The 13,641-nt window shown below is 41.8% G+C and overlaps 1 protein-coding gene across 1 annotated transcript; it reads left to right on the top strand.

Moving 5' to 3' along the window:
* The first annotated feature begins 589 nt into the window (after positions 1 to 589).
* Positions 590 to 7,561, top strand: LOC141128547 (uncharacterized). The gene is made up of 2 exons (XM_073615937.1): positions 590 to 774; positions 5,016 to 7,561. Exon 2 carries the CDS (start codon positions 5,328 to 5,330, stop codon positions 6,459 to 6,461), a length of 1,134 nt encoding a protein of 377 aa, XP_073472038.1. The 5' UTR covers positions 590 to 774; positions 5,016 to 5,327; the 3' UTR covers positions 6,462 to 7,561.
* Positions 7,562 to 13,641: the final 6,080 nt, after the last annotated feature.

The following is a 13,641-nucleotide window of genomic DNA, read 5'->3' as shown; positions in this document are numbered from 1 at the left end:
TGGAATGAGTCCCCCAGGCCTCTCATCACAAATAACCCAGCTTTCAGGGAGCTTGAAGATAAGCAATCCAGGGTTTCCAGACTTTCTCAAACCTAACTTGCCTATTTTGTCTTATACTGGCCAGTTTTTCATTGATCATGATCCAGGACACTGTGAAGATATGAAATATAGGAAATATAGGAGCCATATCTTTTTATGTATCCAGAGTTCCTCTTCAACATAAAGCTGTATTTTTGATAGTTCTTATTATACTTGTTTTTCTGTATTTTCTGTAAAATGTTTCTGAATTATTTTGGTATTGCAACACATGTGGCTGACCAGTTGACATTAAAATGTTCTGCCAATGACTTGACACAATTCTTGGAATATGTGATAGGGAAAGATGTTGACATAGAAAGTCCCTGTCTAAATGTCAACTTAACTTCTTTCCAAGTAATTATTCCTACAATTATTTCTCCCTTCTGTCAAAACAACTTGTCATTTTGAAATATACAGTGACCCCTTAATGTTAGCCAAACCTGTGTTGAAATACTTAGTGAAATGCATACTTGTGACGTGTAACTTTGGGTTTGTGTCCGCCATAAGATTACTGTATAACCATTCTCTATATAAACTGTACTGCCTTGTAAACTGCATCGCATTGTCCTGAAGAAATGCGATCCACTGTACAGTGCATATTCTGAAGTAAACATGCATAAGACGAATGCAGCTCTATTGGCGTTGATGTCCTTTATTTCAAGGTTCAACTTAACATTTGGTGACCCCGACGTGATGGTGAGTGGAGACCCAGATGCCCTGAAACATCATGTAAAATGTTGTAAACTAACAAAAAAGGAGTATAAAAGGGACCCATCTAAATGGTGGCCACCAGAGGGTCTCTGGATACGCCTACAATTGATGCATTGTTTAATCTGCTTTTTAAAAATGTTTGATTGTGGGGGGATTGAATGTTAAGCAGCCTGGGAAAAAGTATCCAGGAAGGATATAAAACCACCCCCCCTTTAAAATGTGCTCAGAGAAAGCTGCTCTACATGGAGAAGATGGCCAGGGTAATTATACCGCAAGAATAGGAAAAGTTTATGTCCCCTGGAAACCCAATGAAATTAGGGCAATTATTGTTGATCTGCCCAACTTAGAGAAAAGTCCAAAGAAATGGTATAAAAAGTTATGTGATGTGGATGTATAGAATGTATTTGCAAGATATGCGAGCATTGATGGATGTTGTGCTGAAGAAAGATGAGGATGTGTTAGATTACTGGAATAGATTCAAAGATGCTATTCAGAAGCATACTGATTGGATTCAAGATGATGAAAGTGATATGAAGCGACCAAAGTATGTGAATGTATTGGTGGGTGGAATGTTGCCTGAGATTAGGGAAGAAATAAAGCTTTGTACACTGGGATGGAGAAAGAAACCCACCCCTGAGTTAGTTGAGATTGCTCAAATAGCTTAAGAAGTGTTAAAAAAAAAGGAAAGACAAGGTAGAAAAGAAGGAGAAAACAAAAATAATGAATATACAACTACCAGAGGTTAAAGAAAAAGTCCCAGAGCCCAAGGGGGTACCAGTATCTACAGTACAGGTAACACCTCAGGGTGTACCAGTAGCGGCCCCCCCTTACCCACCTTCGGGAGTGGTATATATCTCTAATTATGGGGCACCACGGCAAAAGTGTGGTAATTGGAGACAAAATGAGGGACAACGCATAAACTCTAGAATTCAGTCCCGATATCAACAGATCATTCCAAATAGAGTAAGACTCCCAACCCTGCAGCCTCGTGCCTCCCCCACTTGCTACAAGTGTGGATTGAGTGGGCATATAGCCAGGGACTGTAGGGGGCGCTAGGATAACGTGGGATGTGGTGACAATATAGATGACCCATTTTATCAAGCTTTAGCTGTAATTGAAGTTGATTCTGTTGATGAGCCAATGGTTGAAATAAATGTAAACGGTATTGATTTGTGTGGTCTCATAGACACAGGAGCTTCCCGGTCCCTTTTGAATGTCTTTGACCCCAACTTACCACTCTCCAATGAAATGGTTTCTTTGGTTGGAGTAAGTAATAATATAATCTCAGCAAGGGTTACACAATCTGTACCGGTGACATTGGGAGAGCATTCAACAGAACACTCATTTGTATTGACTCCACATTCCCCCTGTAATTTATTAGGACGAGATTTACTTTCTAAAATGGGGGTAACCATTGCTTATCTCCGGGTAAAGCTGTCATTGACATACCACATAGGTTAAAAGAGGAAGCAACTGATCTGTTGTTCATACCTTTATTAGTAGCTGATATGGAGGGAGGAATTCCAGAACAGGCCAAACAAAAAATTGACCCTTCCATATGGGTAACAGGAGCAAACACTCCTGGCCTTATGAAAGTTGCTGCTGTGAGGTTAAATAGAGACCCTACATTGCCAGTACCTAGACTACCTCAATACCCCTTATCTCCTGAATCAGTTGAGGGTATTAAACCAGTGATAGAGGAGTTACTACAGGAGGGTGTTCTTACTCCTTGTAGGAGTTTAGCTAACACTCCTATTTATCCAGTTCCCAAACCTATAAAAGCAGGAGAGGATAACCGTCGATGGAGATTGGTGCATGATTTGCGTACAATCAACAAGGTAATTATACCATCAGTACCTGTAGTACCCAACCCCTCTACTATACTGGCAACAATACCTCCTTCAGCAACTCACTTTACTGTAATTGACCTTGCCTCAGCCTTCTTTAGCGTTCCTGTTCATCCTGATGATCATTGGTTGCTAGCCTTCACGCTTGATAAAAAGCAACTTACCTGACCAGATTGCCAATGGGGTATCATGATTCCCCCAGTTGCTTTTCTCAGGCGCTCAAGGATAAATTAGATGAGTAGCAGCCACTCATGGGATCAATATTAGTGCAATATGTGGATGATCTCTTGCTAGCATCCTCTGATGAACAGGCTTGTACTGAGGAATCTATGTCTTTAATGAATTTCCTGGCCAGTATAGGACAAAGAGTAGATGCTGCAAAAGTGCAATGGGTTAAATTAAAAGTACAATACCTGGGCCACTGTGTCTCCCAAGGTATCAAACATTTGACAGCCAAAAAGGAAAAGGAAAAAAACATTTGACAGCCAAATAATTCGTTGCAAAGCAACGAATGCCCACAACTCAAACAGTTGAGAGCATTCCTTGGATTAGTGGGATATTGTAGACAGTTTTTACCTCAATATTCTACAATTATAGGTCTTAGCTGTTCAAAGTAGAAGGGAAAGATGAACTAAGTCTAGCAGAACTAAGATGTATGTTAGAAATGCCCCAAGAGTGGGGGCTCAGGTTCAGCACATAGTGGAGTGTGGTGATTTGATTAATGAAAATTTCATTCCTTCCCTGAACTTGCTGTCTTGAATTTGGGACAAAATACAGAACCAATGATTGATGTGTCAGTTAATGGTTTATCTATCCTGTGTTTAATAGATAAAGGCGATTCAAAGAGTTTGTTAAATATATGTGATGCCAATGTTGCCACTTCGAATCAGCAGGTGAATTTTGGTCGGGGTAGGTAATGATGTAATTACTGCCAAAGTCACTGAACCTCTATAAGTAAGATTGGGAGGTCAGTGTCATAAGTGTTCTTTTGTTTTATCGCCATGCTCCCCTGGCAGTCTGCTAGACAGAGGTATAGTAATAAATATAGGAATAACTATAGTTTTAAACACTGAAGGAATGGGAGTAAAACATACTTGAAGTAAAGGGAGACTTTAGATTTGCTCCTTATGCCAGCAATTTATTAACCCCAAGCAAAAGGGGCTATTGTAAATATTTATAGTAACTCAGCCTTTGCTGTAAGCATAGTGCATAGTTTTGCACAACTCTAGCAAGAAAGGGGTTATTTGACAGCAGCAGGAACCCCTATACAACATAAAGAGTTAATTGTTAGATTATTGGCAGCGGTCCAGCTGCCTCTTAAAGTTGCAGTAATTAAATGTAAAGCACATACCAGAGCAGATGATAGTATATCACTTGGAAATGCTTTGGCTGATAGGTATGCTAAAGATGCTATACATTCTTATGAGCCAATTACAGCGCTTCCAACATTTCTGCTCACAGATCTTCAAGTGGATCTGGATATTGTATCAGCTCTACAGGCAAGCTCGCCTCATACATCCTTTTGGACCACAAAGAGAGCTGTTTGTGGGGCATATGGTATATGGAGATTAAAAAACAGACTGGTTGCTCCTCCGACATTGTTTCTTTCATTGTTTGTTTTGAGCCATGGGCTTTGCCATGTCTCAACAGGAGGGATGAGTCGGGTGGTAGCCAGAGATTGGTGGGCTCCAGGTTTTTCTGCATATGTTGCTAAACAGGTTACTGAATGTTCTATATGTCAAATGCATAACATAGGAAAGTCAGTGCCCACTCCCATGAAGCATATTCCGCATACTGAGGAGCCATTTCAAATTGTGCAAATTGACTTCTCGGATATGCCCCCTTGTGGTCGATTTAAGTATCTTTTGGTTTGCATTGATCAATTTTTGAACTGGCCAGAGGCTTGGCCAATGTCCAAAAATTTTGCCAGAACTGTGGTAAAATGTCTGACGAGGGAATTGATCCCAAGGTTTGATATAGGGTCAATAATTTCCTCAGATAGAGGCACACATTTTGATAATAAACTCATGGCAGAAGTAGTATTTTGGGTATGAAGCATCAATTGCATACTCCTTACAGACCTCAGGCTAGTGGCCTGGTGGAACGCAGCAATCAAACCCTGAAGAGGTATTTAGCCAAAATAACTGCTAACGAACAAAGCACATGGGTATAAGCGTTACCTATAGCCTTGGCGACCATTAGGGCTACCCCTAAGGAGAAACATGGACTGTCACCTTTTGACATATTGTTTGGGCGACCGCCTAAAAGACTAAATTCATCTCTTGTCCAGCCAGAGACAGTGACTTTAATAAATGGTCAAGATTCCATGATAGAATATGTTCGCAAATTGGCAAATGTGTTTTCTGATACTTTTTCCAGAGCCAAAGCAGGACAACCTGCGGATACGAGTGAAGGAACTCATGTACTAAAGTCAGGAGATTGGGCGTATATCAAGAATCACACCCCGGACTACTTTGTCTCCTAAGTGGAAAGGACCATTTCAGGTCATTCTTGTGTCTCCTACTGCAGTGAAGCTGAAAGACTATAAGTATTGGGTGCATGGTTCACACTGTAAGAAGTCTGTGATTCCAAAAGAGAATAAAAGCCGGTCTGCTACTGGCAAGAATTGTTCTGTACATTTACCTTCCAGGTCTCCTTCACTGACTCGTGCACAAGCAAGAAGACTGCAGAATGAATCTCCTAGGGCCTAAGATGAATGTGAAGCTCTGGAGTGTTATCCTCTGCGGTGGTGTGGTGGTATGGATTACAGTCATGGCATATGAGTGGACATACAAGAAAGAAAAGGGTAAGATACAAGACACTTTTGTTTTTAATGCTACTGTAATGGAAGAAATGACACAACGTGAACCGGTTTCAGATGCTGATCTGAGAGCACGGAGGGAAGCTGCACATGAATATCATGCCAAGCTGGCAGAGCCTTTCCATAACTCTTTTGTAGCTATGCACCTGCAAGCTGCCAAGAAACTGAATATCACTAATTGCTGGATATGCACACACGCACCTATTTCTCATAAGACTTTCTCCTCTTTGTTAGGAATACCTAGCACTTTAGCTGAAATAGAGGACAGTGCACACTTTGGTGATGTCAGTAGAACAATGATTGACAGAGCTATTTCACTTCTACTGTTCACAAATGCTCCATTGAGAAAACCAGCAGTCTGCATTAACTTTACTCGAACTTATACACCTGAGTTACTTTCCCAGGGTTACCAGAGTACTACCCGACTGACTGGGAACTCCAGCTGCATGGATAATGCCGATATCAAGTACTGGTTTGATGGTAAGGATGTTGTGTGGAGTACTACTGACAGATATCAGGAATTACATGATTACACACATCGTCAACATTCCCAGCAGAATAATATGAAGCTATTGATGTGCCTACGAGGATATAATTTCAATAAAGCTTGTGCTGCCCCACCAGGTTATTACTTCATATGTGGAAAGAAAGCATATACTTGGGTTCCTTTGAATTCTAATGGGGTTTGTTACTTTGGTAGAGTCATACCTGCTACTTGGTATATGGAGGACAATGACTTTCAAGAAACACAGCTCCACAAAATACCTATATGTTTTCTTAAAAAAGACTTTGTGCACCTTGTTAAAAGGGACCTCACTGATCAGTCAGCTACAGGAGAAGATGAAATCCCAGGAGGAAAAGAGGAAGAAGAAGACTCGAGGTTAATGAGAAAGATGATGATTCTCCTGATAGGCCTACATTTTATTCTAAGTCAGATGATAACTTCACAAATATTGAATCACATGATAGAGAGATTAAACCATTGTTTTCTATTCCTTGGGTAAATAGATGTTGTATTAAAAAGGCTTTCAGTTTCATCATTGATTTGGCAGACCTGATGGATAACATTACTGCTTTGTATGATGGAAACTTTATAGCCCTTGCTATAGAATTAAAGATGATAAAAAAAGAGGTTTTGCAGCACCGGCTGGTGCTGGATTATCTCACGGCCAGTCAAGGAGGAATGTGCACCATAGTGGGAACTACTTGTTGTAACTACATCGGAAATGATACTAAGACTGAAGATGCCATCATTTCACATGTAGAAAAGGTACAACAAATGAAGGTTAAATTTCGCAAAGAACATACCGAACCTGCTTGGGTGGAAGGTAGCTGGGAAAGCTGACTTCCCTGGCTCAAACCTCTCAACTGGTTTTCAGGTATTGCAGGATGGTTTTCTGGAATTTTTCATGGTATTTTATACATTGTAGGAATTAGGTGTACATGTTATGCAAAAGTTGTTTGAAAATCACAAGTGCTGGTACTAATATTGGTTCTTCTGAGCCCTTAAGGTCTCGAGTCAGAACTGCTCATGAGATGGTGGTCCGTATACCTGGAGATCAGCCTAAAGACACAGAAGAATCTTAAAAGAGATACCGAAAGAATTCTAAACACAGGGGCTGTGAAGATATGAAATATAGGAGCCATATCTTTTTATGTATCCAGAGTTCCTCTTCAACATAAAGCTGTATTTTTGATAGTTCTTATTATACTTGTTTTTCTGTATTTTCTGTAAAATGTTTCTGAATTCTTTTGGTATTGCAACACATGTGGCTGACCAGTTGACATTAAAATGTTCTGCCAATGACTTGACACAATTCTCGGAATATGTGATAGGGAAAGATGTTGACATAGAAAGTCCCTGTCTAAATGTCAACTTAACTTCTTTCCAAGTAATTATTCCTACAATTATTTCTCCCTTCTGTCAAAACAACTTGTCATTTTGAAATATTTTGGGTTAGTGACCCCTAAATGTTAGCCAAACCTGTGTTGAAATACTTACTGTATAACCATTCTCTATATAAACTGTACTGTCTTGTAAACTGCATCGCATTGTCCTGAAGAAATGCGATCCACTGTACGGTGCATATTCTGAAGTAAACATGCATAAGACGAATGCAGCTCTATTGGCGTTGATGTCCTTTATTTCAAGGTTCAACTTAACAACACCTTGTGTTTTACCAAGGTAACGTTAATTACAGGTGTTGTCCATGCACGGGCTATGGTTATTTTAGCTGCTAGGAGAATAAAAAATATGAGAGATCGTAGATGTCTAGGGATCTCCTCCGATAAGTCAGTAAACAACCCTGTTTTGGCCTCTCTAGGTATATTTTGTCCTGTCACTGAGTAGATCAGGTTGAATATTCTGTTCCAAAAAACGTCAGACCTTCGGGCAAGACCACCAGACATGATACATATCTCCTTCCTGTCCGCACCCCCGAAACAAAGGGGTGAAGTGCTGGGGTATAGTTTAGCTAGCCTTGTAGGGACAAGGTAACAACGCGCTAGCACCTTATAGTTTGCCTCTACCAATGAGGTGTTGAGTATGCCTTTGTGCACCATGGTCGACCATTTTGTCCACACCTCCTCCTCCACCACCTCCCCCATGTCCAATTCCCAAGCCGTGTGGTAGGAAGGTTTCCCCTCCCCGTGATTCAGGACCTCGTATACAGCAGTTTTCAAAAAGGGTCCTAGTGGTTATATCCACCTGATTTTTCAACAAGGTTTTCATGAAATGGATAATTTGGTACAGGCGATAAGTCTCTGTGGGGGGCATTGGTAAGGTTTCCTTAAAATAGCTGGGTCGTCTTATCCCCCCCGTTATCTATAAAGTGAGCAATTCTGTAAAGACCCTTGTTGATCCACCACGTGAATTGTGAGATCTGCTGGCCTGGCAGAAAGTGAGGGTTATTGAAAAGTGGGTCTGCTGGTAGATGGGGGGGGGATTTTAAAGGGTGTATCCTGCACGCTGTGTCCCACAGACGCAAAGAGTCTTTATGACAGGCTTAACACCGCCCGACGCTCCTTTGCAGGTAGCCACATTACAAGATCCAGTGGAGTGGTCTGACTGGCTTGCGCCTCTAGTTGGACCCAATCGGGTCTGTGTCCTTCAGCAAAAATTTGATATAATTGGACCAATTGTGCCTCACTATAATTTTGCAGGAAATGTGGGACTCCCAGCCCCCCTCGCTATTTGGACCTGTATAGGGTAGAACGGGCCACCCGGCAACCACCCTTATTCCAGATAAATTTATAGATCAGGGACTGTAACTGCCGGAGGAAAACAGAAGGGACTGGTATCGGAAGATATTTAAAATAAAATGGAATACGGGGGGAGAACCGTCATCTTGACGGTTGCTATTCTACCCATCCAGGAAAGATCATGGTTTTGCCAGGTCTGCAGGTCACGTATACTGTGGCATCATATAAAGGAGTGTAGTTTAAGATTTGCCAAGTTTTAAGCAAAAACCCGGCTATTACCACCTCTAAGTCACCATTATACCCTGTATTGGTAATCCCGACTTTCCCTCTGGTCTGTGGGGGGGCCTGTTTCAGCTCTTGTTGGATACAGGCGCAGTGTCACAAAGTGTCACATTTTCTCAATTCAGAAGGCTGGCCATCAATCCTGACCCTGATGCACTTGGATGGAAGATTTGCCTTAGATTTCTTGAGAGCACTCCAACTTCATAACTTCCTCCAAACACAATCCAGAAATCCTGGATTTGAGGATCTGGAAATTGAGCGGAAGAGGCTGGAAAAGTTGGGATGCTCCCACAAAGTAATACAGACATTGCTTCAGGCCAGAAAGGCTTCCACCAATAGCACCTACTACAAGATTTGTCAAAAATTCTCCGAATTTGTGGAAACTAACGATTTCAACCCGTTAAAGCCAGGTGTTCACGAAATTATCCTGTTTCTACAAAGGGGTTAGATCTAGGCCTGGGATGTAGTTCCATTAAGGTACAGGTCTCAGCCTTATAAACTCTAACAGACACCAGGTGGGCTCTAAACTCTCTGATAGAATGATTTTTAAAGGCAGTCCTTGGATTAAGACAGCCAAGAAAAACTCTATACCCAAAGTGGGATCTACCTTTGGTGCTCAGTTCGCTCACAGCTCCTCCACTCGCGTCTACGGAAGAATGCTCTCTAGAAGATACTACTCTCAAAGCGGCATTTCTAATTGCCATCACCTCTGGCTGAAGGGTCTCAGAGATCCAAGCTTTAGGGGCTCAAGATCCCTACATTACGTTTTTCCCAGACAGGGTGGTCCTCCAACCGATACACCAGTTCGTCCCCAAGGTTCCCTCTGTATATCATCTTAACCAAGAATGGGTGCTCCCAGCTTTTTGAGGAAGATCCAGCAACATCAAAACTGCACGAGCTGGAGGGGGCAAGGACTCTCCGACATTACATTGAGCTAACACAATCTTTTCGCAAGGATCAACGTCGCTTTGTGATCCCTAAGGCCGTGAGAATAGGAATGGCAGCATCAAAGACAACTTTGGCAAGTTGGATTGTACGTCTCATTCAGAGGACATATCGGGCTAGTGGTCTTCCAGTTCCGAAATCGATCAATGCTCACTCGACGCGGGAAACGACCTCTTCCTGGGCAGCTTTAGCGCGAGTCTCTCCAGAAACTATCTGTCCTGGGGCAAGTTGGTCATCCTTCACCACATTCATGACTCACTATAGTCTGGATCCAGCCGCACTTACTTCTCGCGACTTCGGAAAAAAAGCTTTACAGTTGTCTGCTCTATAATCGAAATTACATTTTTTTTGTAGCAACCCTCCCTGTGAGTGAGTTATTTATCATGTGCATGCTGTCATGAAGGCACCAGGAAAATGGGAAATTGAATACTTACCTTTCCGTAATTTTCCTTTCCTGGTGCCTATCCATGGCAGCATATGCCCTCCCTTTCTATAATCCTTAAAGTTTGAGTCTAGTTACAAGAATGGTATATGGGGGGGCTGTCTCTTTCTTTTATAGAGTTAAATTGGTCCTGTGGGTTGGTTGGGGGTGGAGCAACCAACCATGGGTATGCTGCCATGGATAGGCACCAGGAAAGGAAAATTACGGAAAGGTAATTATTCAATTTTCTGTTTTCATTCCTGCTCTGAGACTGAGGCATGAACTGTGAGTACACAGATGAAAAGCAGATAAATTTTCAGAGTAACAGCACAGTCTAAATGAGCCTTTCAGCCCCCCTTCTTCCCTACAAGCCCCTTAGAGCCTTTTAGTTCCATGCACCCCTCCATGCACCTTCATCCCAATGAAAAGAGATGCCAATCAATCCTTCTACTGACACCAATGATGCAAGGGCATTTTTTCCCCACTGCTAATAATGCAGCTCCATTTTCCCTCTTAGCAACACTACTGACACAGGAACAATTTCCCTTCAGGTGACACCCCCGATGCTGGGACCTTTTTCCCTTTCAGTGACACCACTGATGTAGGGATATTTTGTCCTTCCAGAGTTACCTCTGATACAGGGAAATTTTTGCTTCCAGTGACACAAGGACATTTTTCCTCCAAGTGACACTACCGATGGTGAGACCTTTTTTTCTTTCGGTGACACCAATAACTTGGGGAAAATTTTTTCCCGAGGCCCATTTTGGTGCAACATTTTAAATTCTTCAGTTCACTTTGGTGTACCACAACTATTGGTAGTATTTCGGAGCATCACACAAGCATTACATACATTTCACTGTGTCCTTATTAGGGGGGGGGGTGCACAGTTTGTTATCTTCGTCCTGGGTACTGGATGACCTTGTCCTGGCACTATCTGCATGCTTGACACTTCGTATATGAAAATGCTTGGAGTCCTGTGCATTGGCGATTGAACATTATGGCGTGCACTTAGATGTGACCATTGTTCTGTGTCTCATCCCACAAGCACATAAATGGAAGTTTGGCTCTCCAATTTCTTCCTGTATTAGATTAAAGCCTCATGCACACTAGGCATGAGGCTCCAGCGTTTACCTGCAGGTGGAGGGAACAGATGAATGTGACAGCTGCTGTGGCTGGACGTAAATATATGTGCGCCGAGCAATATGTATATTTTGGGCAGTATGTGCCCAGGGAAGAATGCCTGGACCGCGTGCTCAAGTTTGGGGGTACCCAAACTTTTTTCCAAATGAGTGTAGGTCCATATATAATACTACGATTTTTTGTATTATAAATATTGTATACATTTTGGAGCGTGTACACAGCATATCAGATAATACATTTATACATACAAAATTCATCATGAATATATATATAATAATTTACTATTTTTTTTCTTGTTTGTAGTCATGTAGTAGCTAAGCTGGCCTAATCCATCCTATCCCAGAATTTTAGATTGATTTGCCAATTTTTGTCATCAATACGATATCCTAAACGTTCAGTAAATATTCCTGACATTGTAACTAAACCTGTTCCAGGTGTTTCTATGTAGGAAAAAAGAAATGTAATGAGTCCCCTAACGAGCCTTCACTGTCAAGCCTGCCTGTTTGTTTCACCTAATTGCACAATAGGAGAGGCCCTAATGACTTATCACAGGAAAACTGCTGAATCACCAGGAATGTCACTTCTGTCACTAAGCTGCACAGTCTGAGATAACGCCTCTTTGCCTGATGAAACAAAATGGAAATCGTGTCAATAAATTAAGTTGTTAAGTATGTCAATAGCCATCTGATTCTTGTAAATAAATCTACTGTAGCTGTATTAGTGCAATTGCAACAAAACAATTCTGTCTGTAATACTTTTTTTTTATTTCCACTCAATATTATTTGCACTTCTTTTTATTTCCACTTATATATTGATATTAAATCCTTATTTTTTTTTAAAGCACTTTCAGCAGGCGATTTAATCATTTACTGAGTATGCAGCTTCTTTATCTTTTAATCCTTTCCTATGATCCTGTTTAAGCTTGGGCCATGACCACTGCCCCATGTTTCCTGTTTTATAGTGGCCTATGGAGCCACCCTTACATGCAGGGACTAGAGTTGTGTCTCCCTGCACTGTGCACATCAATAGAAATACACAGCCCCATAGTCTAGAATGGCTAGGAAGTCCCCTGTTCCTCCCTCTTCCTCCTCCTCCCTTCCTCCATCTACACAAATGTTCAGGGAAGCAGCACTTCCCTGACAGACAACAGGAGCCAGCAGAATTGAAATAGAAATAATTACAAATAGTTTACCTGGTAATATTTATTTTATTGTGATTATGATGTCATCTGTCTGCCTATCTGTCTCAGTCACTCAGAGGTAGTTTTGTGTTCATTCATAGAATACAGACCTTCCTACAAATGTCTGAGTGTGTTCAGCCCAACTCTGTTTTGTTTTGGGAGTGAGAAGCGAAGTTCTCATCCCACTGCTGAAACACAACGCTGTATATTGTATGTACCTAAGGTTACATACAATACATACAGCACGCCTATTAATGCAGTTAATAGTTCATTAGGGCTAGCTTGGCCCAATATTTCTTATCCTGGAGTTCAGCTATTACTCTCATTTCCTATATTTCAAACCTCCACCATGGTCCGTTTCCGCACTGCTGCCTATAAACCCCCATTATGTCAATGTTCAATTACTGGTCTGCTTCCTCTCCCGCAAACCAAGAAGAGTACCTAATCTATCTTACTCGGTCTCCTGATGTGATCATACTGCTCCCTAGGCTCTGGCAGGGCCATCTTTAATATTGATTGGACCCTGGGCAAAAATTTTCTTGGGGCCCCCACCAGCCCCCGCCCCCCATGCAATTTCGTTCTCCACCTGCTCTGAGACATACAATAAATAGTAGCTAGACGCAAAATCAGTTTACTGTATCAGACCAGGCAGCGATTGCGATTGGTTGCCAGAGGTTACAGCATATCATTACCACTTACTGACTGGTTGCTAGAGGTTACAGCACACATTACGGCTCACTGAGTATTTGCTAGAGGTTAGAGTACATGATTTCTGCTTGTTGATTGGTTGCTAGAGATTACTGTACAGTAATACTGCTCTCCAATTGGTTGCTAGAGGTTACAGCACATCATCTTCTCACTGCCTGCACACCATGGACTGAGGAGGTGAGGGGACCCATCAATAGAGAGAAAACTCCTAGGGATCCTAGAACTACTGGCATCAGTGGCAGTGCTGGGGGGAGAGGAGGGTGTGATCAGTGGCAATGCTGATTTTTTTACCAACTACCAATATAAA

Source organism: Aquarana catesbeiana, linkage group LG01 (assembly GCF_042186555.1).
Source record: "Aquarana catesbeiana isolate 2022-GZ linkage group LG01, ASM4218655v1, whole genome shotgun sequence".
NCBI classification, from domain to species: domain Eukaryota; kingdom Metazoa; phylum Chordata; class Amphibia; order Anura; family Ranidae; genus Aquarana; species Aquarana catesbeiana.
This window is presented reverse-complemented; position numbering and strand designations above follow the sequence as displayed.

Bases quoted from the DNA above. Each gene is read 5' to 3' on its own strand.
- LOC141128547 (XM_073615937.1), top strand. From the start codon at position 5,328: ATGAATCTCCTAGGGCCTAAGATGAATGTGAAGCTCTGGAGTGTTATC.